Source organism: Phalangium opilio, unplaced genomic scaffold (genome assembly GCF_054372755.1).
Source record: "Phalangium opilio isolate 3A_F unplaced genomic scaffold, DU_Popi_V2 ptg000079l_1, whole genome shotgun sequence".
NCBI classification, from domain to species: Eukaryota; Metazoa; Arthropoda; class Arachnida; order Opiliones; family Phalangiidae; genus Phalangium; species Phalangium opilio.
This window is the reverse complement of record NW_028324187.1, coordinates 515590-541491: the sequence shown is the minus strand read 5'-3', so window position 1 is coordinate 541491 and position 25902 is coordinate 515590. Positions and strand designations below refer to the sequence as shown.

At 37.5% G+C, this 25902-nt stretch overlaps 4 protein-coding genes and 2 long non-coding RNA genes across 8 annotated transcripts; 3 read left to right on the top strand and 3 right to left on the bottom strand.

Moving 5' to 3' along the window:
- The first annotated feature begins 318 nt into the window (after nucleotides 1-318).
- On the top strand, nucleotides 319-5081 carry LOC149654015 (uncharacterized). The gene is made up of 2 exons (XR_016370465.1): nucleotides 319-4008; nucleotides 4435-5081. It is a non-coding gene; the product is annotated as an uncharacterized LOC149654015 (long non-coding RNA).
- A 1149-nt stretch (nucleotides 5082-6230) lies between these two features.
- LOC149654014 (uncharacterized) lies at nucleotides 6231-8373 on the top strand. The gene is made up of 2 exons (XR_016370468.1): nucleotides 6231-6526; nucleotides 7939-8373. It is a non-coding gene; the product is annotated as an uncharacterized LOC149654014 (long non-coding RNA).
- Nucleotides 6606-12599, bottom strand: LOC149654013 (uncharacterized). 2 transcript variants are annotated; one of them, XM_089845375.1, is made up of 4 exons: nucleotides 12538-12599; nucleotides 12260-12454; nucleotides 9171-10059; nucleotides 6606-9104 (listed from the first exon to the last, which is right to left on the bottom strand). In XM_089845375.1, the coding sequence occupies exons 3-4, from the start codon at nucleotides 9222-9224 to the stop codon at nucleotides 8721-8723; spliced, it is 438 nt and encodes a 145-aa protein (XP_089701501.1). In that variant the 5' UTR covers nucleotides 9225-10059; nucleotides 12260-12454; nucleotides 12538-12599; the 3' UTR covers nucleotides 6606-8720. The 2 variants fall into 2 exon arrangements, with proteins under 2 accessions (XP_089701501.1, XP_089701502.1); XM_089845376.1 differs by having other exon boundaries at nucleotides 12260-12462; nucleotides 12538-12589.
- Nucleotides 12600-13395: 796 nt separating this feature from the next.
- mtm (phosphatidylinositol-3-phosphate phosphatase) lies at nucleotides 13396-18612 on the bottom strand. Of its 2 annotated transcripts, none has more exons than XM_089845363.1 (10): nucleotides 18413-18612; nucleotides 18025-18285; nucleotides 17865-17946; nucleotides 17711-17805; nucleotides 17430-17642; nucleotides 17153-17359; nucleotides 16354-16617; nucleotides 15862-16146; nucleotides 15058-15372; nucleotides 13396-14076 (listed from the first exon to the last, which is right to left on the bottom strand). In XM_089845363.1, exons 2-10 carry the CDS (start codon nucleotides 18241-18243, stop codon nucleotides 13747-13749), a joined length of 2010 nt encoding a protein of 669 aa, XP_089701489.1. In that variant the 5' UTR covers nucleotides 18244-18285; nucleotides 18413-18612; the 3' UTR covers nucleotides 13396-13746. The 2 variants fall into 2 exon arrangements, with proteins under 2 accessions (XP_089701489.1, XP_089701488.1); XM_089845362.1 differs by having other exon boundaries at nucleotides 18025-18265; nucleotides 18413-18611.
- A 419-nt stretch (nucleotides 18613-19031) lies between these two features.
- On the top strand, nucleotides 19032-21776 carry LOC149654011 (glycine receptor subunit alpha-2-like). The gene is made up of 9 exons (XM_089845369.1): nucleotides 19032-19279; nucleotides 19927-20048; nucleotides 20169-20242; nucleotides 20307-20575; nucleotides 20641-20723; nucleotides 20782-20916; nucleotides 20979-21208; nucleotides 21269-21421; nucleotides 21497-21776. The coding sequence occupies exons 1-9, from the start codon at nucleotides 19221-19223 to the stop codon at nucleotides 21749-21751; spliced, it is 1380 nt and encodes a 459-aa protein (XP_089701495.1). The 5' UTR covers nucleotides 19032-19220; the 3' UTR covers nucleotides 21752-21776.
- Nucleotides 21664-24893, bottom strand: LOC149654010 (gamma-aminobutyric acid receptor subunit rho-2-like). Its single transcript, XM_089845368.1, has 8 exons — nucleotides 24322-24893; nucleotides 24163-24251; nucleotides 23752-23819; nucleotides 23262-23688; nucleotides 22724-22858; nucleotides 22428-22657; nucleotides 22147-22359; nucleotides 21664-22078 (listed from the first exon to the last, which is right to left on the bottom strand). Exons 1-8 carry the CDS (start codon nucleotides 24354-24356, stop codon nucleotides 21791-21793), a joined length of 1485 nt encoding a protein of 494 aa, XP_089701494.1. The 5' UTR covers nucleotides 24357-24893; the 3' UTR covers nucleotides 21664-21790.
- Between the last annotated feature and the right edge of the window lie 1009 nt (nucleotides 24894-25902).

The following is a 25902-nucleotide window of genomic DNA, read 5'->3' as shown; positions in this document are numbered from 1 at the left end:
AATTAAACATATTCCTTACACATGACACTAAAAATCCTATAATTAAACAAAATTATATTCCCGAAAGTCTAAAACACACCTATTTAGGGGAAGTTCAGAAGAACCCTTGTGTTTCTAGTTTTCTACCAAGTAAACTTTACTATGTGAACGAAATTTTAGTTCAAAACCACACCCCATGGGTCCGATATAGTACTCCTTGATAGTAGTAGTAGTAGTATTAGCAAGAAGCGATATCTAGTTTATTAGGGAGAAGGTGTAAGATGCCAGTAAGTATTTGCGCGCCATAGTCCCAGTCCCCCTTTCAAAATAAAAGGGGGGACGAAAAAGGAGGTCCGGCTATTTCGCCTCTCCTAAGTCGGAAAATACATAATTTTCGTCATTCGCGTCGCGCTGACGTGAGTTTTCAAGAACCAATGAGATACTGGTTGTAATTTAGAGGCGGGGATTAACTCCGGACCTACGTTTGGACTGGAGATAAAGTTAGAGATGTGGCGAATTTATACCTTCTCCCTAGTAAACTAGATATCGCTTCTTGTTGTTAGTAATTAAATTAGTAACTTGAATTTATACCTTCTCCCTAGTGAACTAGATATCGCTTCTTGGTGTTAGTAATTTAATTAGTAACTTGAAAAATATGCTAAATACAAAGGACAATATTACATTCACAATAGAGAATTACTGGATTTGAAAGTTGTATTCCCGCCTAATCTAGGTGTAGATTATTAATATGTGTATTGAGGAAGGTAAGCTCTTTCAGTTCGTAAAAGCAGAAGGGGATAATAGAAGAAGGATGACACTCTGTATCCTCTTAATGCTTTAGTTATGTAACGTCATTCTTCCCAGGCTCACCCTTTTAGTTTGCTTTCCCGCTCATCAAACTAAAAATGGACATCGCACCGTAAGGTGAATTCTATAGTTGTTTGGCACTAAATCCCCAGCAATCATCCCACAAACCTCGTCTTGACGTGGGACAAAAATCCACAAGCGCGTCTTGCCAAATATTCAAACGATAATAGAGTAATGATGAGGGAACTATTTATCGTGTATGTGATTCGGTTTAGTAACCTTGCTCGAAATGTTCTGATGTTGGGAAGAGTGACGTTACACTTACCCCGCGTTGTGGTACACTTCTCTCGAAGAGAAGTATTATATACTTCTGGTAAAAGGGTCTCAAAAATTAATTTAAAAAATGTATTTCTTTATTTAGTTTGTGAAAAGACGGCCGAAAGTGTTTAATTTTAAGGTTAAGGTTAAGCCTAGAAGTGATATCTAATTTATTAGGGAGAAGGTATAAATTCGCCACATTTCCAGCTTTATCTCCAGTCCAACGTAGGTCCGGAGTTAATCCCCGCCTCTAAATTACAACCAGCATCTCATTGGTTCTTGAAAACTCACGTCAGCGCGACGCGAATGACGAAAACTACGTATTTTCCGAGTGAGGAGAGAAGAAAAAGCCCGGCCTCCTTTTACGTCCCCCTCGTATTTTGAATGGGGGACTGAGAATATGACGCAAGAATACTTAAGAATCTTTAACCTTCTCCCTAATAAAATAGATATAACTTCTTGATTCTATACATTCACCTACTTTGGAACTATAAGAGGGCGGCCTGCCTTTGGCCCCACTAACAAGAACTTCATTTTCTATTTTTAATTTCGACATTTGAATTAATCTCGTTAATTATCATTAAATTATATCATAAGTTTATAAGATATGTTCCATAAGTATGACACTACCTATACTTCGTAATGCAAACTCTAGACTTACAGCTCGAGCTAGTTCGAAAACTCGGTTAATTTTGCAATACTTCCATCTTCCTATTTAGTCTGTACAATGCCTTTGACTGCGCCCAGTCACCAGGGATCGCTTTACCCTGAATCTATGACCTACATCAATCACTTCATGACAAGCTCCAGTTTGTAACAAGTGACAAACTTATGGAACATATCTTATAAACTTATGATTATATTAAGGATAACCTTACCCCCAATTTCTTTAATTTCAAACTTAGAAAAATCGCAAGTAACCTCCGGTAATAAATAACGCGAATCACGAAAATTTTTCTGACTGAGGAGGGGCGAAGTAGCCCGGCCTCCTTTTACGTCCCCCCTTGTATTTTGAAAGGGGGACTGGGACTATGGCGCGCGAATACTTAGGCATCTTAAACCTCCCTAATAAACTAGATATCACTTCTTGGTTAAGCTATAAAATTCCTCTCACCCGTCGTCGCCGTCGGAAATACGATTTCACGCTTTCAATGTCGGTCCCCTATTTCAACATTCAAAGAAATCGAGGGGAATTTAGAATCTAGGCAAAAGAAAATATATACTGATGTTGTTTTTAAAATGGTCTTAAGGCACTGGGCTATTACAATTATTGGGTGTTTTACAGAATTCTTTCTCTTTCAAACGCTTCTGGCCATAAGTTCATATTAGAAATTTTTAAGATGCGATAAGTATACGTAGGCATAAGTTGTAAACTAAAAGTTTCTGTACGTGTATTAATTGAACGTTAAGTACGTAATCATTTTAGCACTGTTAGTGTTAAAGGTAACTCAATCACTAAAACTTTCTGTTATTCTATTAAGAGTTGCTTGTGTAATCAGTTTAGCATTGTTAAAGCTAAAACCTCGTTTTAAGAATGGCCTTACGGGTAATCATTTTAGCACAGTTAAAAGTAGCGCATCGAGGGGATATTCACTTAAATTTAATGTACGCCTGTTAAGTACGGTACGATGTGGCTACTATTATGAGCCCAGCCCTTGGGCCATCTTGTTTAACTTTTATTTATTAGAAAATTTTGTTTAATCAAATCTTTCGTGTTCAAGCATTATTATTTGCCGGTTCAAGTAAATTAATGAATATTTCTGTTTAGTTCTATCATGGAAGAACTATATATATATAAGTCAAAGTTCTGACTGACAAAACTGACTGATAATCAACGCCCAGTCCAAACTACTTGCCCTAGAAGGCTGAAAATTTGCAGGAACGTTACCCATAAGTAGTAGGCGCGTACTAAGAAAGATTTTTTCCAATCCAATGCCATCTTATTAAATGGCGCCATGAAATGTAAAAAATCTTCTCTATGCAACAAAGTCCACACGATGCAACCGATTTCACAAATATTTAGTACACTGGTTTCCTTTAACCTAAAGACGGGCTGAATGGTCTTTTGGGTTCGATTTCCGGCGTTACTCTATTCCTTGCCGCCATATTGGTATTTCTTTCTAAGCTATAAATGTTTATGTTTTGAGGCATACCAAGTACAATATACGAGGGGTCCGACTATACCCAAAAAAAAGCGTACGGAATTTCGGGATTTCTTCTTGATTTCGCCTAAGATTTCGGAATTTTCTCTTTGATTTCGTAATTTATTGATTACTTCAAAGATTTCGCGAGAAGCGTACGGGATTTCGTGTAAATGTCGGACCCCTCGACAATGTATAATTTAATAGTGAGATTGAAGTAGTTTATAGTGTCACCGAGGGGCTAAACACTCGCGCATTCTGGCCTCAGAGTAGAAAAGCGCTACTTGGGAGAGCTAATATATTTAAATCCCTCCACCGGACTGAAACAATGGTTGGGTAGTTATTTTTGTTTATTAATTGGTCTTAGTTCCGAGGTAATTATTTAGCAACTCTGGGTTATCTAAACAAATAATTTAATACGAAGTTATAACAAAACAACCCAGGGGCTAGGCTCGTAATAGTAGCCACATCGTACCGTACTTCGATGCGCATAACACGGTACCCGGGCCGTAAATACCCATTAAAAGAAGTGCAGAAAATCAGAGTGATACGCTAACAAAAAATTAGAGCCCTTAATCCTTATTTCAATAAATTTACTTACGTTATAAGTGAATATCCGGGGCCACAAGCTAGTACTTTCTTTTAAAACTCTTCTCGATTTGTGGAGAAATAGACGTGTTTTGGGAACGTTCCCCTTTCGCTAGCTCGAGATAGAAGCTCTCCAGGATTACGGATTAACAAAGCTTGTTTTACAAATACGAAGGTGCATTTTTGTTACTATTAAGGGTTGGTCGCTTTAGAAATTGAAAGCTCAAGGTTGTTACTTCCGTTATTTTTGTATTCAAGGTTGGGTGGGGTTTTATCTTTTTACTATTGTTCACTCGCACTTACATATTTCTTTTATACGCTTAATCTATACATGGTTAATAATATTTATGCAATTTTAATTTTAACAATTAACTTATTCCATAAAAACGTGCAAATTACTTTCCTAATTTTTCAACACTCAGTGACTTTACGCACTTCCTATCTGGACGCAAAAGCGTAATGCTACGTTTTGCCACCAAATACCCTGGTTTTCCATCCTAACAACCTCGTTTTCCATCGTAGGATATTAGCGTGGAAAAGCGGTGGAAATTCTAAGCCGATTAAAATTTGTTAATAATAGAAATTTTCTTATTATTTTCAGTACTTGGACTCAACACTCGGAAATTACAAGTTTATAAAAATATTCTTATTATTTTCATTATTAATCTTTTTAATAAAATCTAATGTATCAATGAAATATATTTCAAAACAAAACTTACTAATTATAGTTATGGCAATGTTATAAAAACTTGATTTGTACCCTCTGGTTAAGTATAAGATCCACTATATTAAAGTGCTTTCTCAATATAACAGAACAGGTGACTCGAATAATAAACAGAATAAGAATTTGTTCAAAAAGTTTGGCGTAATCGTTATTTATATGATAAAAATTAACGTTTTTGCACAGACCATAAAGTCGAAGAAAATCGATAGGTTGCTATTGGTTCAATTTCTGTAAACTAAAACTTTCTGTACCTATATTAAAGGGGCTAAACACTAATGACAATTTTCCTTCATATAGGATTTTCATTGATGCTACATTATGAGCCTATTCACGGCTTGTTCCCTGTGCCACGTTCGGGAAGGTACGTCGACACTATTGTGGAATGAAGGGAGCCTTCTCATATTACACGGCTCCAGCAAGTTTCAACGCAGCGTACTTTCTGTTTTTAAACATATACTTTTGTTTATACTTTATAAATGTACTATAGAATAAATAAAATGAAATAATTGTTCGTCGATTTAATGAATCTCATTTTTATTGCTTTTCTTTTCAATAAAGTTACATATGATCATTAATAAATAAATCACTTTTTAGCACTGTTAAAGGCAGTGCGTCGAGGGGCTATTCACTAATGAAAATTTTCTTTCATTGGTGATTTCTATTGATGCTTTTAAAAAGTTATTAAAATGGATTTGGATTAATGGTTGCCTCTGGATTACCAGTAATGATCTAAAACTCGTTACTGCTTTTAAACAGGATTGGGATTTGGGGTTACTTGGGGGCTATGGGTTATTATTATTATCATTATGAACGGATAATTAAGCATTAACACATTTGCCACTAGGGGCGCTGTATACGTAGTTACGTATTTACTGACATCTAAAGCATGATAAATTCTACTAGACTTTCGTGTAAGCAATATATAGTTCATAAATTGCCGTTAGGGGCGCTGTATACGTAGTTACGTATTTACTGACATCTAAAGCATGATAAATTCTACTAGACTTTCGTGTAAGCAATTTATAGTTCATAAATTGCCGTTAGGGGCGCTGTATACGTAGTAACGTATTTACTGACATCTTAAACATGCTGTAAGATTTGCCGCTAGGGCGCGCTGCATACGTAGTTACGTATTTACTGACATCTAAAGCATGGTAAATTTTTGCTATGACGTCATATCCTGTAACAGCAGGGGGTCACAGCAGGGGGTAACAGTATGGAAACAGCAGGGGGTCCCAGCAGGGGGTAACAGTATGGAAACAGCAGGGGGTCACAGCAGGGAGTAACAGCAGGGGGTCACAGCAGGGGGTAACAGCAGGGGGTCACAGCAGGGGGTAACAGCAGGGGGTAACAGTATGGAAACAGCAGGGGGTGACGTGTCATGACGTCATATCCGGTGACGTGTCATGACGTCATATCCGGTGACGTTTCATGACGTCATATCCGGTGACGTGTCATGACGTCATATCCGGTGACGTGTCATGACGTCATATCCGGTGACGTCACCTATGACGTCAACGAGGTTATTGACTTGTGACGTCACGACAGATGTTAATGGTAAAAGGTAATGATTGTCCATTCATTTAGGCCTACTGTTCATTCATATAGGCCTAGCGTTCATTCATTTAGGCCTAACAGTGTTCAGTTATTTGGATTTCGTGCCCGGGATATGGCGCACCCGAGTCCGCGCATAGGAGCTTTTAGCGCCCCCCGACGCAGGAAATTTACGTAGTTGTAAGTTGCAGGCATAGGTCAACCGGTTCATTTCGTTCCCTGGAAGCCGTCGAAGAAAGTCGCTCGGAGAAACCTTTCCCGCTCAGCTGATGGTGATCGTGATCCCGGCTTTAGAGGTCGAATCTTCATCGTTCCGCCATTTCGCAGATCGTTTTTGCCGAGGACGCAAGCTGAATTCGAAGCTCTTCAACATACTTGGCAGCCATTGCTTCGCCTCGTGGTGCTTTAACAGTCCGTAAGCCTAACTTTTACAATAATCCAAACTCATCTAGCTCCCCTTAAATTATTTATTTTATTTCAAGTATTTAAATTAATTAGGTAGTGTTAAATGTTAGTGAGTTTTATTTATTTATTAAAAATCAAGAACCATAAATAAAATTTTACAACGATATGTTGGACAAGAGAGAATCCCTTAATAATTAGTTTAGGAGATATTATTTAAAGATATTAAACGGGGTACGTAATTAATTTAGAGATATCGCGAAAGGTTTTCGGAAATCAGGTCCCGCCGAGAGAATTTTAAAACACGAGGACCCTAAGCCTAAATTAAGCCGTGTCTTATTAAACTCTAGTTATTTTACCGATACTGTCTGTGGGAATAGCTTTAAAATAAATGGAAGGTTTTCCTAAAATTAGTTTAGGGGGTATTATTATAATCTATTAAACGGGGTACGTAATTAATTTAGAGATATCGCGACAGATTTTCGGAAATCAAGTCCCGCCGAACACGAGAACTGTTACCATAAGCCTAGTTAAGCCGTGTACCATTTAAATTCTAGTTATTTACGGATACTGTCTGTGGGAATAGTTTTAAAATAAATAAATGGAAGGTTTTCCTAAAATTAGTTTAAGGGCTTCAATTCTTTTAGAGATATCACGACAGATTTTCGGAAATCAAGTCCCGCCGAACACGAGGACGGTTGCCCTAAGCCTAATTAAGCCTTGTCCCATTTAAACTCTAGTTATTTTACGGATACTGTCTGTGGGAATAGTTTTAAAATAAATGGAATGTTTCCTAAAAATAGTTTAGGGGTTATTATTAATTAATTTAGAGATAAAGCAACAGATTTTCGAAAATAAAGTCCCGCAGACATAATTTTAAGACACGTGGAAGTTTGACCTAAGCCTAAGTTAACCCTTGTCCAATTTCAACTAGAGATTTTATTTGTGGGTTCTACCTGTGGGAATGGTTTTCAATAAATGACACGTTTTAATAAAATTAGCTAAGAAGATATTTTAAATTATTATTAAAAGGGGCAAGCAATTTAGTTTAAATAAATGTCAAGTTTTCCTAAAATTAATTTAGGGGATATTTTAAATTAATTCCATTATTAAGCTGCGTAATTTAAAATAAATATAGGTTTTTCTGAAATTAGGGGACGTTTTAAATTATTTTCATTATTAAGTTGCATAATAAAGGGACGGTTTTCTTAAAACTTTTTTCTATACAATTTTGGGAAATAATTAGCTAGCGAGAGTATTTAATTCAGGGTGGCAATTAGTTGGTGTAGTTCGTCTCAGTTTATAAATTTGGTAGCCAGTTGTTTTAATTAAGGACACGTTTTTCGTAAATTATTTAAATCTACGAGACTACTTTGTTAGTAGGCAATAATTTAATATGTGTTATTAATATGGTTTCATTTATAGATGTGGATGATTTTCTTGGATTTTTCTGTCGCTGGTCATTCCGAGACGTATCCTTCCAGATGACATCCTTTGTTCCGATTGACGCAAAACGAAGCTGTTCTGGACTTGCCATGTATCATTCCTGATGACAAGCTTTGTTGGATTCCGTTACACGATGTCTTCTTCCGGACTTGCTATCTCTCTCAACATTGCCTCGAAGTTACGGAGAAAATCATTGAAGCTAGAAGACACAAAATACATCTTTTTTACTTGCAAATTTTTCATGTAACCACTTAACTTAATCTTTTTTTCTTGCAAATTTATTTGTAACTACTTATTATTTTTTTCGCGTTCAAACTTTAACTTACACAACTCTTTAATATTTTTTTGGTTCGAAATTTTTGTAAACACTTTGGTTTTTTTGTTTTTTATTGAATAAATTTTGCCTTAAACCTCGTTCTTTCTTTTCTTGAATTTCTTTAGATACTAGACTTGGTTTCAATTTTTAAATGTCTGGACTTAGGGAGTTTTTTTTACCCCTTTTTTAAGCTTTTTACTTAAAAAACAAGTGAAAAAAAACATTGAAAAAGAATTTTTTTAATTTTTTTTTAAAAATTTATTAAAAATATAAAAAAATTTTAAAAAACAATAAAATATGCATAAAAAAAGGTCAAAAAAACTACCCTAAGTGTTTTTCGACTGTTTTTGTTCCTTCCCCAATATCGAAACTTTAAATTTAAACTTAAGCTACCACCCCCCACGTAAGCCTTGCGGGCCCAATTTAAATTTAACAAGGCCCTGTTCTACTCGGGAATTATTAAATTTAAACTAAGGCCCGCTGTGAAGCCCCCAAAACCAGGAAACTTCGTCCTTAGCATGGGATTTCCAATGAAAGTCCACTCGATGATAGAAGTCCTCCACTCGATGATAGAAGTCCTCCACTCGATGATAGAAGTCCTCCACTCGATGATAGAAGTCCTCCACTCGATGATAGAAGTCCTCCACTCGATGATAGAAGTCCTCCACTCGATGATAGAAGTCCTCCACTCGATGATAGAAGTCCTCCACTCGATGATAGAAGTCCTCCACTCGATGATAGAAGTCCTCCACTCGATGATAGAAGTCCTCCACTCGATGATAGAAGTCCTGCACTCGATCATTGAAGTCTTGCACTCGAGAGAATGTTCCTGCGCAAGAGAAATTCTTATTATTATTCGGAGAAAATAGCACATGCATAACTTCAAATTAAATACCTTAATATGAAAATCCACTTGAATATTCTTGCTTGATGTTCGGGCAGAAGACATTATTAATATTTGACATTAATAACACCCGCGTAACATTAAAATAAATACCTTAGTATGGGGAAGTAAAATAATACCATAAAAACCTAAGCCTTGATTTAATAATAATAATAAAGGCTTTGTTTATTGGAACCCCGCTTAAAAATCGTGTTTACTTTCAAAGGACAAAGCGTATAAGCAACCTTCTACCTTAAACATAAATCATAAATTTATTTAGATCCTACAAAACTCCCTCAAAGAGTTGCCAAACGCTTTTCCCCTAAAAATATTTATAATTAAAATCATAAACTAGATGCCTTAATACCGCAAAGGGAATCTCACCCTTAAAATCCTGATTACGTTCATTATTCTTAAAAGGGAGGGCTAGGACCAGTTTTCACCTATTCCATATTTCAGCATTTTATTCATGTCCTGGCGAAAAAAAATCCCTAACAAGAAAAGGACACAAGCGCTTTCCTTCTAAGAATAAATATAATAATAAATAATGAACTAAGTACCCCAATAATTGCCTACAATGTTTGACAGGCAGTCGAAATAGTCTAAATTGCTAATGAGATTCCCTTTAAACGGATAAAATCAAAGTGTAGACTTGAATTGAGAATGGAATTGTCCTGTTAATATTGCTAAAGTTACTATTAATAAGATTTAATTACTTCCCTGAGAGCCTAAAATGTCTAAATTGTTTTCCTAGTGAGATTCAGTTTCAACGGATAAAATCAAAGTGTAGAATGGAATTGTAATGGGTTCATTGACCTGATTAATATAGGGTGTATTTGTCAAATATTAATAATTCGTTCTAGAATTCAACATAAATTTCTCCTTTGGAAACAGATGATAGCTAAAAAATAAAATCTGTTCAATTCAAACAATCTAATACGAAATTAAAAGTATTATCAGCTTAATTTGGCACAAGCATTTTGAGTAACATTAATTCCACTTTCAAATAAATCATTTAACATAACTAGAAAGATAAATATTAATACGGTGTAGGGTCAGTCTTGAAATATTCGTCAATTAAACAATCACTTTGAATTACTTTTAAACCGACTAAAAGATTGAATAGTCAAACCAGGAATAAACGCAATTTGATCAGATTAATTTCAAAAAATTTGATAAGATTAATTTCAAAAAATTTGAATAAGTATGACATAAAAGTGAATCACGAATACTGTGCGCCATTTTACCGCAACTCCCCAAAATAACCTTCTAAATTCTTTCAAAGAAGCCATTTAGATACGACTAACTTGTAACTACACAAATGTTATGGTGAATACAAATGGGCTTGACACCCATAGGGCCGGAAATAAGAAAACATTCATATAGAACATCTGTCCCCTCCTTTGACTAGAAAATTTATAGGACCTTGTCCACTAGTGTGTGCAAAAACTCCGCGTATCTCTAGTAGAACCAGAGTTATGAACCCCCAAAGTTGGGTGTAATTATGGTGGGATGGGGGAGGGGGTAAATAGAACTATAATATAGTCAAAGGACACCCCCATATATCTAGTAGAACCAGAGTTATGAACCCCCAAAGTTGGGTGTAATTATGGTCGGATGAGGGGGGAGGGGGGTAAATAGAACTATAACATAGTCAAAGGACACCCCCATATATCTAGTAGAACCAGAGTTATGAACCCCCAAAGTTGGGTGTAATTATGGTCGGATGAGGGGGGTAAATAGAACTATAACATAGTCAAAGGACACCCCCATATATCTAGCAGAACCACAGTTATGAATACCCAAAGTTGGGTGTAATTATGGTGGGATGAGGGGGGGGGGTAAATAGAACTATAACATAGTCAAAGGACACCCCCATATATCAAGTAGAACCACAGTTATGAACCCCCAAAGCTGGGTGTAATTATGGTGCGATGGGGGGGGGCAAATAGGACTATAACAGAGTCAAAGGACACCCCCATATATCTAGCAGAACCAGAGTTATGAACCCCCAAAGTTGGGTGTAATTATGGTCGGATGAGGTGGGGTAAATAGGACTATAACATAGTCAAAGGACATCCCCATATATCTAGTAGAACCAGAGTTATGAACCCCCAAAGTTGGGTGTAATTATGGTGGGATGGGGAAGGGGGGTAAATAGAACTATAACATAGTCAAAGGACACCCCCATATATCTAGTAGAACCAGAGTTATGAACCCCCAAAGTTGGGTGTAATTATGGTGCGATGGGGGGGGAGCAAATAGGACTATAACATAGTCAATGGACACCCCCATATATCTAGTAGAACCACAGTTATGAACCCCCAAAGTTGGGTGTAATTATGGTCGGATGAGGGGGGTAAATAGGACTATAACATAGTCAAAGGACACCCCCATATATCTAGTAGAACCAGAGTTATGAACCCCCAAAGTTGGGTGTAATTATGGTGGGATAGGGGGGGGGGCAAATAGGACTATAACATACTCAAAGGACAAAAACGACTTAACTCTTTAGACTAGAAAATTTATAGGACATTGTCCACTAGAGTGTGCAAAAATAGTATCGCGTGTTCTTGGTTAAGCTATCAAAACTTTGGGAAAATTCATTGGTCAAATTGGCCAGTGACCCCCTTAGTTTTTAAAAATAGTATGGGACATTTTAAAATGTTATTGGACAATGTGTCCTGTGCTTATTTCCGACCCTAGACACCCATATTTACGCCAATAGATTTGTTAATTGAAAACATTTTAGAGAACTACAGCTACTTAAAAAGCTCACTTCGGCGTTAATACACAACTGCCGTTAAAGGTTTTCTACTCGCTTCAGTTAAGGGCAATATACAGCCAATAACCAAAGCAACAAAAGTGCATTAGTTATTTAGAACTATGGAGTTCCAAATAACTACCATTATGTTTGGTAACCAATATATAAAATCAACTAAGGCTATGTTTTCTTCAAACAGACAATGGTCGTAATTAACAAACCTATTTGGCACGGTTAAGATACATTTTCCATTTGTAACACTTAATTTCCATTCGGTTGCGATAAAACTTTGGTATTTAATCTAAATTAGCCCTTAAAATATAAATAAAATATTTACCTGGAAAGATCTCTTATACCACTACTGAAGGAGGCAACAGCTTCCTTGAATCCGTGGTGCCAACGTGATCCCGTAAGCCTTGGTAATAGTAGCACCAGCCAGTGGTGCCAACCAACGTGGTCCCGTAAGTAAGCCTTGGTCGTAATTAACAAACGTATTTTGGCACGGTTGACCATAAATTTTCCACTTCCAACGCTTAATTTCTGATCGGTTGCGATAAAACTTTGTTATTTAATCAAAATTAACCCTTAAAATATAAATAGAATCAAAATATTTACCAGAAAAAATCGGACAGAAAATCGCAGCAGCCAGTTGTCACGGAAATCGCCCCCAAAAAGAACCCAGAATGAAAAGGCTTATTCGTTCCAAACATGGACCGCTAGATGGCGCTGCTGAAGTTAGGCAGACTTCAAAATATGGCGGGAGCGTGCGTTTCAATTTTATTGTTTCTATTTTCTAATTAATAATTTAGTTAATTATAATTTACTAATGTCTTCTAAACAGCCCAAAACACTTTTCTCCACTTTTAAAAAGTGATACTGGAGTTTATGGATTTGTCTAATAGGACGAAACCTGAAATCATAGTAATTAAACTAATTCCTATGAAAGTTAATTCATTTTACAGGGGACCCAGTTTTACGTTGATCTAGATCAAATAAATGTTCTGAAATGAAAAGTGTAATATATTCCAAAATCTTTGTTTGTTTTTGGCCTAATTATTCCTGTTCTTAATTAGAAAATTAGTAAAATAGAAATAGTAATGAAGAAAGAAGATGCTATAGGTTTAGCCGCCCCATAAAGAGGGTGTCCTGTAAGAACAATCGGGTTGCAATGCACGTCAAAATGCTATCAGAAATTCCACCTAAAATGGTTCAATCGCGAGAGATGCGAGGCTTCCCTCGAGTAATAACAATGGTCAATATTACTAAGGTTAGTTTCCCTGACATGAGCGCTAGCTTCAAAGTTCAAACGTTACAGCGAAAGCGTTCCTTGGTTTCTTGAAGTAAAACTGACCGGTACAAAACTAAACCTCAAGAGTACATGACACAGACATACATGTACGTTGCGTCATTCGACTGGTTTAAAGCTTTCGATTCAGTGTGTTAAAGAACATTAAAGAACAACAATACAACTACTGCATTTCTACGGCGTAATAACATTTATTGTTTCAACAATTTTGATAGTTACATATTAATTTATTACTAACGCTACAAAATTTTCTTTTGGCGTCCATTTCACCAGCAATTCGTAAAGGTTGACGCGTATTTATATATACATGTCTCGTTCTCATTACATACTTCATCTTCAGTCCTCCGACGCGTTAATCCCTTTCCATATTAATTCCTTGTTATATAATCTACATCAGTACAATTTAGCACCCTTCCTCCAAATAGGCCTGGCAAATATATCTCCGTAATACGCGTACAAAATTATACAAAAATAATATTCAAGCTTACTCGTATAAAAACTCTACCGCGCACTCAAAATCATATGGTAACTGGAGAAGCGACGCGATTGGCCGAAGATGATACGGAATGAGAACTCTTCGAGTCCAATTCCCTTCTCAATTCTTCAACCTTTTGTTGAAGCTGGGCTTTATAGGCTTGAAGTTCGCGGCTACGCAAATGAACGGGCTCCTGGTGTCTCATGCGAGGGTTCCATCGGCAATAGTAACTCTTCCAAAGTTCGATTCTTCTCATACTCGCGACGGGGAATAGAACGTGTTGTTGAGGGTAGGTTGTGTACAAAGGGTTCGTGAAATCGTCAATGTTGCTGTTAATGAATGTCCATAGAGAGATCGTCTTCTCCTTCACGTTCTACAAATGGTCAAAATAATAATAATGATAAACTATCATAGTCGTCTATATTATACTATTAACTTCGCGAACCGCCCGACCATACTATACTATACAATAAACCTCGTGAACCGCCCGACTATACTATACAGTACAATACAATAAACCTCGTGAACCGCCCGACTATACTATACAGTACAATACAATAAACCTCGTGAACCGCCAGACTATACAATAAACCTCGCGAACCGAACGACTATACTATACATTACAATGAAACCTCGCGATTATACCATACTATACTATACAATTAACCCCGCGAACCGTCCCACTATACTATACAATTAACCTCACGAACCGAACGACTATACAATAAACCTCACAAACCGCCCGCCTATACTATACAATACAATAAACCTCGCGAACCGCGTGACTATACTATACAATAAATGAAACTCGCATACCGCCCGACTTTTCCATATTATACTATCAAGAAGTGATATCTAGTTTATTAGGGAGAAGGTATAAATTCGCCACATTTCCAGCTTTATCTCCAGTCCAAACGTATAGTAGGTCCGGAGTTAATCCCCGCCTCGAAATTACAACCAACATCTCATTGGTTCTTGAAAACTCACGTCAGCGTGACGCCAATGACGAAAATTACGTATTTTCCAACTGAGGAGAGGCAGCGAAATAGCCAGGCCTCCTTTTACGTCCCCCCTTGTATTTTGAAAGGGCGACTGGGACTATGGCGCGCGAATACTAAGGCAGCTTATACCTTCTCCCTAATAAACTAGATATCACTTCTTGATACTATACATTACAATAAACATCGCGTACCACCCGACTATACCATACTATACAGTGCAATACGATTAACCCAGCGAACCCCCCAACTATACTATACAATTAAGCCCACAAACCACCCGACACGCAACTATACTGTTAACTCGCAACTGCGCGATACACGCCACTATATGATAAGTATGATAAATATCTGACCTCGCCATTCCTTTGCATTTCAGAATTGTAGAGAAACGTTCCAAAGAGACAACTATACAGGTGATCCAAAATAGTAATAAGGAAATGTTCGTTAAACTCGAAAGCATTCGGAAATTGACGACTCATTTGCCAGACGCAGTCCAGAAATTGCAGAAAAACGGGCGATCGATCAGCGTCCGAGTGTTTATCATCACCGTGACCGATCCTTTGACTAAACTTGTGACCAAAACTGATCCATTCCTTTTCAATCAATATTTCAAATCCTTTAATCGTTCGGTAAAATGGATCCAGCATTAACATCGAGAGACTAGTTAACTGTGTCAAAGAAACGTTTCAATTAATCACTACAACCAGAAGGGGATAATAGAAGAAGGATGACACTCTGTATCCTCTTAATGCTTTAGTTATGTAACGTCATTCTTCCCAGGCGAGGGATCCCTTTTAGTTTGCTTTCCCGCTCATCAAACTACAAATGGGTAACTCTCGCACCGTAAGGTGAATTCTATCGTTGTTTGGCACTAAATCCCCAGCAATCATCCCACAAACCTTGATTGTCTTGACGTGGGACAAAAATCCACAAGCGCATGCATGCGTCTTGCCAAATATTTAAACGCTAATAGAGTAATGATAAGGGAACTATTTATCGTGTATGTGATTCGGTTTAGTAACCTTGCTCTAAATGTTAATTCCGATGTTGGGAAGAGTGACGTTACACTAACCCCGCTTTGTGCTCGTACACTTCTCTCGAAGAGAAGTATTATATACTTCTGCTACAACGCGGTTGCACCGAAAGTATATCCTTACTTGAGCAGTTCTGTCCCATCCGTCACTGCAATGCACTACCACCGAGGTTTTATTGCTCTCAACCTTGTCAGCCACGCGAAGGGCTCCGGCTAAGATGCAACGAATATGTTCCAACCAATGGGTCGACTCGATATTGGAAAACCAATGATTTTCGTCAATAGTCGGGAAGCATATCACGTTCAACTTTCTAAGACTCTCTCTCATCACGTGTATATTGTGAATGTCCAAGAAAACCAATTCCGCATTCTGGTACGCGTCCTCGCTCTCGTATCCACCTCCCTTTGCCTGCAAAACAATTAAGCAATATTCCTACAACATTCCCTCCCAATTGACCGGCCGCGTCCCTTTTTAGTTTTGCGCTCTTTAGAGCTGGAAAACTATTGTTCCGACCCCTTACGGCTGGGCGCCTATTCCCCCTTCATCTCCAGGTTTTGGTGTGATCAATTTGTTCGCGCAAAAGCGTAATATGGCTGGGGCCATCTTGTTAGTTACCTTATTGGCCGTCGCATTCACGCTAGGTCTGGCATCCATTATAAAAATCTTGTGTGATTGGGCATTGGCATCCATGATTAACTGAATGTAACGCTCGTCATCCTTGCTTCGTTTTCCGCTAACACCCACCATGGGTTGACTACAACGTGATATAGTCGCTTGACTTTCAGGGTGAATCCAAGAGACAACTGGTAGCCTTCCCCGACTACGAAAACTAGCAACTGATCGCAGATCTTCGTCGCTCGTACTTGCTGGCACAACAAGCTAAGAAAACAACATACATTTTCTCTTTCGACTTCTTCCATCATTTAAAATCGAATTTACTTCAGGGGTGTGCGAGTACTCGTTAAGTTCGAGTACTCGATACTCGATAACAACACATTGAGATACTCGAGACAGATTCGAGTAGCTTTTTAACATTTTAAATACTCAAAGACAAATACTCGAGTCCGAGGCTTACAACTATAGCAGACGATGAGTTCATGATCATTTATTTTGAAAATCACCTGTTCAATGTTTAATTGATCACTAACAATCTTTTTGAACTAGTTAGATGTTAGATAATTGAAAATCTTCGTTATTTTCAAGAAATTTACAAAATTGCTACTCGACAAGTCAATATTTGAGACTCGATAATTACTCGCTCGAAAGAACCAAAATTTGACCGATCTAAATACTCGATACTCGAAAGTAATTTTTGAGACTCGGCTCGATAGTTACTCGATAAGAAATTAGTTTCGATACTCGGACTCGGCTCGAAACCGAAAAAACGGGACTCGCACACCACTGATTTACTTACAATTGCCGGATAAGTGTCGCAGAAATCGTAATTCTCGTTAATTTTTGATATTTTCCAGCTCTCAGTTGGAATTCCCTGTCTTTTATACTCGTCAATGGGTTTATAAACTGACCATCCATTACAAGGGTCATTCCAAGACTTTTTACAATTTTCTCCGCATGAACTAGTGCACGGGTAATTTTCTTTGTACTCGAACGCAAACAGAGGCTTTGAGCAAAAATGATCATTTTATTAATGTAAATTAAATTTTAAACAAAATCAAATTTAAACTACTAACTAGTTTGTTTGAGATGGGGAAAGCGTATTGCTGAAGTTTTTCAAAAACGTCCCTTCTAGAATGATTCTCTTGTTTATGAGCGAACCTCAAATTGCGCATATCTTTACAAAATAGCTCAATCCCGTAAGAATTTTCGCCCCGGCTGCTAACTCCGCCAACTTTCTCAATTCTGCTAACAACTCCCAATGGAACATCCAATATAAAGGGAGGGTCCTAGTAAAGAGTGACCACTCTCAAATTTTAGCCAAAGTTTTCATTCAAATACCCTAATTACTAATTACCCTATCGCTACTCTTAAAATAAAGCTTATAATTCGTCACGTAAAGCGTTCCCCTAACAGGTCCGGTAAAGGGGCAAAGGTGGGTAACGTCTCTCGCTATAAGATAACAAATCATTGAACATTTAGTCAACTACATTTCTACAATCGTCTTTAACCTCTGTAATTTCCTGGAATAGTCTCTCCCGGAAGTAAAGGAGGTTCATCTGATCTATGAATACGAGATTCTCTTTGTTGAAGCTAAGAGTGAACATTTCAATTATTACTTAAATACTCGATCTCTATTTCATGTTATAATTTACGCCACGCCTCTTTTACTTTTAGTCCTTGCATAGCCAAAGGTAAATTTTCTGTTGAAGTTGACGAAGATGAACAGATAGACTTAGACGGAGAGTTTGATCCTTTGGATCTGGAGCTCTGACTGCCAACAGAGTGACCAAGTTTGGAATTCAAGGAACTAGACTTTGAACCCGAACCGGTAAAAGACTCGGAGCTTGCTCCTGCCTGTTTTGTTGTAGATATTCCCGATTCCTCCATAGAATATCTTGTAGTACTACCTCTGTAAGAGATGATAAAAACCTATCTTTCCCTTATCATATCTATTAATTTCAATGATTAAATAACGGTAAAAAGAACACAACTGCAATGTCAGTCAGTAGCGTCACAGGGCTTGGAACTTGACCAGACTTAAAATTCGACAACATACCTAATAAATTTCCACTTGTATTTTCCTCGCGTAAAACGAGTTACGTACAATGACTACTTTCGGCTTTTAACTCTTGGATATTAAAATAAAAATCTACGTAAAATTTTCTCCTTGATTCAATAGAATACACAGCCGTCAAGATTCAAGAACATTACGTACCACTCCTACAAAATCACAACATAGCAGACGCCCATAGCTCTTACACTACGTCATAGCCCACTCGATCACGAGCTCAACGACGCAACTGCTCGCGCACTTTTCCGGGAAATTCCAAAACATAAAATAACGTGTTATAATCTTGGACAACTTACTTAATCATCTAAAACATTATTATACAATGGTGCCGTGCCATTCTTAAAGCTAAAATGCCCCTTCTCTTCTTCTATTATCATTTTAAGGTCAATGTTATACACGTAACACTTTTTCACTTTGTCTGAAAGTTTTCCAAGTACAGCCAATGGATGACCCGCTCTAGATGTCTTGCCTAACTTACATTAAGCTAACTTCGGTATCCAAAAATCAATAAAAACCTTATTGATAGTTAAGAAAACTTAGTGTACCGTTTATATTGGCAACTCTTTAACGCCTTAGACACGTCCGTCTCCTCCCCCTTGCAAATTTCTTTAGTCGGTCAAGTATCTCGCTGGACGTACAAAAAAGGGCGGGGTAAAAGTCTTTATTAGACGGCTAGCGTGACAAGAAAACGAGGGCCACCAAACTCCGTTAGTTTATTGGAACTAGATCGTCTTTGTTTCCCAAAAAAATAGAGTGTCTAACGATAGAGTTCCTACTTGCGGCTTTTCGGACAATGTCCACGGGAATTTTAAGCACAATTTTCGTGATACAAATTATCGCCTATTTATGTGGGTAAGATTACATTAAAATTCATTTAAAACTTGTTAAATGTGCGCATGTTAACACATCGTATCACCGTGTAAAGCGCTTACAACCTAGTTTAATTTATATCTCACGAACAAAAGTCAATTGACAAATCTTCATTTCCGTAATGTAACACCTGTCCAATCACTTCTCCACTCTATGGTGTGCGATATGAGGAGTATCATTACTTGTCCAATGCAATAAGCCCCTATATTTTACAAGTTCATAATGACCGTCGTAATTAGCTATAGTAGGCGAGTTTTCCTTACACCCTATCCCTCTCTAGAATAAACTTTATTGTCTTAACTATTTCATGTTTCTTTTAATCCACTAACTGATCCCTTAGATAGCCTATTAGCATTTAGGACATGTTCAAACGCCAGGCGATGACGTTTGCGCACACAAATTAGTAATGACCATAAGCGGTTACTTCCAGCCATAGCCGAAAATAAATGTTGTTAACTTCCTGGCATTTCGTGCCATAAAAACTAACGGACACGGACACGCGACGGGGTCAACATGCCTAGAAAGGGAAATTGAATTGCGAATAAGAAAGATAGATTGCTCAGTTTTCCCACGATTTAGATGAAAAACAAATCAATAACCGAAACTTTCCTTTCTCGTTTCTATCAAAGATGCCAAACTTTGGAGAAAACAAGCACACCCACCGCTACTACAACTAAAACTAGCGAAAAAATTCAAACGACCAACAACACTTCCGCGTCAAAAAACATTGACAGTTTCCCGAAGTTCGAAGGTAAAAGTCATATCAAATAGATGACGAGTTGCAATAGGGACCGTAAATTAATCCAAAGTTATCAGTCATCTATTTTTATAATGTTAACTTGTTTGTCACTCATTTCTACCTCAATTAAAGGCTTGAAAGAACCCACTCATATCACATCCGAGGTATTTATTACTGATGTTAGTGATCTCAATGCCGCTTCTATGGTAAAATTACTTCGTCATTCGCGAAACTCATCGCGAATATATAGTAACATCACCCTGCCTACAGGACTTTAGGTTGGATTTTTTCCTACTTCAAAATTGGACTGTTGACTCTAGTTACTGTCACAAGTACGACCAGTTTTTAAAAAATGTTGATGTGGAACTTAAAAGGGACGAATACGTAATCGTTCCATCGTTAAAAATCACGTCATTTTGGCTACCGGACACTTATCTCATGACGGCCAAGGTGACGGACACCCAATCCAGAGAAATTTTAGCTAAAACACTTAAAATTAAAATGGAAGACACTTTTTGTTCCATGAAATACACAGTTAGGTAATAAAGAATAATTACACTATTAAATAGTTAAAACTAATCCTGATTAACTAAATACGTTTAAGATGGTTCGCAACCATATCATGCCAATTGGACTTTCGCAAATTTCCAATGGACATTCAACCTTGCGACGTATCGATGCGCAGTTGTAAGGTCAACATGAAACCACGTTTATTTTTAAGATTAAATTTGGCTTTAACTTTAAGTTTCGTACCCCGTATCCATGGTTCGTTATGAATGGTCAGACAATACCGATTCCCCTCACTCTAGTAAAGGCATTAATATGTTAGAATACGACCTCACGATGACCAAAAGCGTCACGACCATAGTTATGTTGAACGGTCAGTTTCAACTTTGACCCCGCGCTGTTAACGTTCTAATTAACTATACTTATCGCGAGCAGAAACGTATTCCGTTTTGATGCTTCACATGTCTTTTCAAAGGGAATTGGCTTATCAAATGTTACACGTCTATACCCCGAGCTTTTTAATAGTAATCCTAGCATGGCTGTCTTTTTGGATGGGGATGAACGCGGTGCCAGCGAGAGCCACGCTTTGCGTCACCAGTATGTTGAGCTTGGTAACCATGTTCACCGGGAACAGTAACAGATTACCACCGGTATCGTACGCTAACGTAAGTATTTCACGTTAGGTTTAACTACTAAGTCTGAAAGTTTCGGTTTCACTTCGCTAGAGAATGGACGTATGGATGTTAGGGTGCATGATATTTGTGTTTTCAACTCTGGTGGAGTTTGCATTTGTCAAGTATTTGGGTGATAAAGGTGAACCAAACGTTACTACGCGAACTAATATGACAGTTACGGGACATTCGATGATGAGAATCCCCGTACGTAAGAAACAAATTAATAAATAAATTCCAATTCAGTACGATAAACTTTATTTCTAATTTCCAAAAATCAAGAGTTACAACGTTACCTCGGTGAATAGATTAATGACAACCAGAAATGATCTTCCATTGACTAAACGACTTAACGTCTGGGATACTAAAGGCTGGACACCGTTCGAAAACGAGAACCATCAAAGAAAACCAGAGTTAATATTGGTACCCACGACGCGTCGCATCAAGAAAATCGACGTTTATTCCAGAGCCGTTTATCTCCTTTTATTTATCTTGTTTAATTTCTTGTACTGGCCTATTTTACTAGCAAGAGTTTAAAATAAAGAATGAGTTTCCAATTAAATCCCTGTGTCAATTTTAAAATTTTCGGAACATCAAAACAGGCCAATAGATTACATTGAAGACTAAAAACGCGCATGGAAAAATTATCTTAGCTTTCTGGTCAATGTCAAACTTATTCCAGCGGTTAACGAAAGTGCCTGGTTGTTTAGAAAGGCTTTGGACAATACTGCGTGACGTATTAACCGACCCGGGTCTTTCGTAGACGCTGGGAAACAAATAGGTATCTTCAAATTCCAGTAAACCTTGGCGTACCTTCCATGGAGACGTCGAGAAAGATGATCCACGAATAGAACGCAATCGTGTCTGTCAGATATATAGGTTCTACTGTTTCTTAGGTTCGCTCTACCAAGGCTAGATGCATCAATTCATACCTGCGTCATCATGGCGATTTCTTCAGTGCTTATATTAAGTACTTTGATCCCGCGAGGTCTCGGTGCTGGGAGGAATGCCTTCTTTGGTTTTTCCTCATTCTTTTTCTCCACTTGATTGGCTAAATTGCGTTTTCTCTTGTTATTAGCCAAAGTGAACTCGAAAATGGTTAAAAATATGAAAAAGGTGCAAGCAACCAGCCACACATCCATGCCCTTTTTCATTAAAACACAGATTTAAGTATATTTACTGATGATATAGACTCATTTATGGTTCAACGTACGCAAATATAAGAAATTCGAGGCAAACTTAATCTGGCGCTGGTACCCTGCGTCACTATGGTCAAGATACTGGTAACGCACAATGATACTCTAGCGGGGATGGCGTCAAAACCCATCCAAAAAGAAAACCAGGATAACACCACGATCATGGAGCTCGGGACGTAAAGTTGAACTATGGAGTTTAACAAACGCCGCTCGAAGACAAAGTTCACCAGGATGTACGAATATTCAACTTGGTACGCGTTCAAAATTTTAAAATTACGAACCATAGCTCGGTAAAATTTTAACGGTTAAATACCACCGAGAATTGAGGAAAACGTCGAGTCCATAAACACGGATAGTTCTTGTTGCAGAAGAGATACGTCGGGATTGACTGACAAAGACCCGTTAAAATCTTTCCACCGATAATGTAGAATGTCCGATGGATACGAATCTATAATCGTACGTTTCGTTACCTTTACAAGGAGCTTCAGTAGTTTTTAAGACCCAGATTGAACAAAAGGACTTCTAGTTCGGTTTTCAGTACGCCTAGAACCATAAGTTCATAAGATATGGTCCATAAGTTTGTCCCTGGTCATGAAGTGACGTAGGTCATAGATTATCGTAAAGCGACGCCTGGTGAAGCGCTGTTAAAGGCTTAGTACAGACTAAATAGGAAGATGGAACTAGGAAGTCCTGCAAAATTAGCCGAGTGTAGTCAATTCTCGCTTGTCGTTCTCGAACTAGCTCGAGCTGTAAGTCTCTACCATTACGAAGTATAGGAAGTGTCATACTTATGGAACATATCTTATAAACTTATGCTAGAGCCTACGATCTTAGCCCTTTAAGAATCTTACAGCTCCTCAATCTTAGCGGACAGTACTGAAGATCGTTAGGATATTGATGAAAATCCATGCCACAACCAACTACGGCTTGCCTCCTAAAATGTTTACTATATAAGTAAACTCTTGACAAATATGCCTCATCCGAACCATCATTCATCCATTTCCAAAAATACCTCGCTTTATAAGTTAGAACGCAGGTATCGTTAAGAGCCGTTTCAAACCGAAGCGTTTCCGAATATCCCGTTGTTGACAGAACCTGTTTGGCATTACTAACAACAGTATCGGGTATCCAAAACTTCCTAACTTGAGAACCGGGAATTATAATGGCGCCACCGGCTTTGTTTGACAAGTTAAACGGCTTCAATGTCAACGCGTATTCCCGACAATAATCGTTCGCTAATGTCCATCGTTCTTGAAGAATAAAGTCAACCGTAAAGTCCTACATAAAAAGTGCACGTTTCTATATTCAATCAATTACGCCAAATTGGTGAATATTTAGTACCATATTAATTTCCCTAATTGTATTCACGTCTTGGACAATTAATTCGAAAAGAATTTCCAATGGATCCCCTAAGAAACGTACTTTAAAAATAACGTACACCTCTCAGCATAAGCTTATAAGATATGTTCCATAAGTATGACACTTCCTATACTTGGTAATGCTAGAGACTTACATCTCGAGCTAGTTCGAGAACGACAAGCGAGAATTGACTACACTCGGTTTTGCAGGACTTCCATCTACCTATTAAGTCTGCACTAAGCCTTGGACAGCGCCCAGTCACCAGGCGTCGCTTTACCTCGAATCTATGACCTACGTCAATCACTTCATGACCAGCTCTCAGTAACCAGTGACAAACTTATGGAACATATTCTTATGAACTTACGCTCTAAGTTAATGGCGGGAAAAACATACCTAGATGTTTTACAGGAGGTATTAAGCTATTCAATTGATTTTTTTCAGTTAGAACGTCAACCGCGGGAATTGTCAAACACAATGACAAACTATATTGAAAAATATCTCCTTTATCATTATCGTTTAGCTAATCGATTCAAAAACTTAACTAAGACTTACCCCAAAATGACTCGCGGATCTATGCCTTGTAACATAACGCGAGACTATAGTTGTTTCTTGGAGTTGTGAGACAATTTATGACTATACTATTACAGTTCTTTGAATTTTTATTCCATTGGTATATATATATAGATGTATTTACTACTAAATCAACCAATATGAGTTTATTCCGTGAATTTGTGAATTGAAAACAAGAAAATAATGGAATATTAATGGGCCTTAGATTGGTCGATAACTTGAGAATATTGGACAAAAGCTAAATATCTTATAGCGTGAGTTTTTATTTTTTACTGAAATTTCAATAGGAGTGTATTGTAAAACTAATAAATTGACAAATTGTGTGTCAATGTCTCCTTCACGCGTGTTAAAAAAACGCAGAGTTCCCATAAAGGTTAACAGTATATTTAAAACAAATGTTATTTTAATAAATAAATGAATAAACTATTTTGTTTATGTTCCCAACATATCAGTTGTAAACAATTCTTATTGCAACGATAGCCATAACCTTCAACGTTTGAGAAATTCATGAACCCGAGAAAGTTCCTGAATCCTGAACTATGAACTCCCTGACTTTCTTAACCCATTTTTAAAAAAAATTTCTTCCCTTTTTTCTCACTTATCAACCCTAGTTCAACAAAAAAATAACAACATTCCATTGGCTATTTTTACATTGAAAATATCGTAAATAAGAGAACACCACTGGGAAAATCGAGATATCGACCACCGTTGAAGACGAAGTACTTACCTGCCATCTCTAAACTGCCGCATTTCCACGTGAAAAGAACATCGATTAAGTTAATCATTTTGAAACTACCTCCCCCCAAAGACAATAATTTAAATACTTAAAATTCCAGTGCCTTTCATGATCCTTTAGGAATTCCATATAAATTCAATCTAATCGATACCGCACCAAAGACTATACTTGATTCCGCCAAGCTAATTATAGCATACCGGGCGTCTAATTACTTAATGTAACGAAATACTTCTTTTCAAAGGCCTTCCTGCTCGGGAAGGTATACAAAGAGAAAAATGAAACCAGACCATAGTACTTCCAAAGTGCGAATACATAAATTGATCGACTATAGACTTTTCTCCTCTTTTTATTGGGGGGGGGGGTTGAGGAAATATGATTCAATTTATTAAATGAATAAGCGGTGTTTCCATACACCAACGTTGCCTCAAGAGCGGTTTTTTAACTTTGTGTCAAATGTAACCATTTCAATTTAAGTGATTTCAAAAAGTAAAACATTTTTAGGATGAGATTTAATTCCACCCAAGGTCATACATTTTCTTTGCTTTTGTAAAGCCGGCCCTTAATTATAGATTTTTGAACATGCAAATAAGGCTTTTCGGTATAAGCGCTTTTAGCGACAAAAATCAATATAAAGAACATGATCAAACTGCTCTTGGCCTTGTACTTTTCGTTCTGTCGGTCAAACGTTACAACGCTTAATGACCAAAGTCACGTGATGATCAAACGCCCAAGAAACTTAACACTTCTTATTGGTTTAATTTTCACTGTTTAATTAAAACATTTCCAGGTAGTTAACAAAAAATATATAAGCAATATACAAGCTCTTA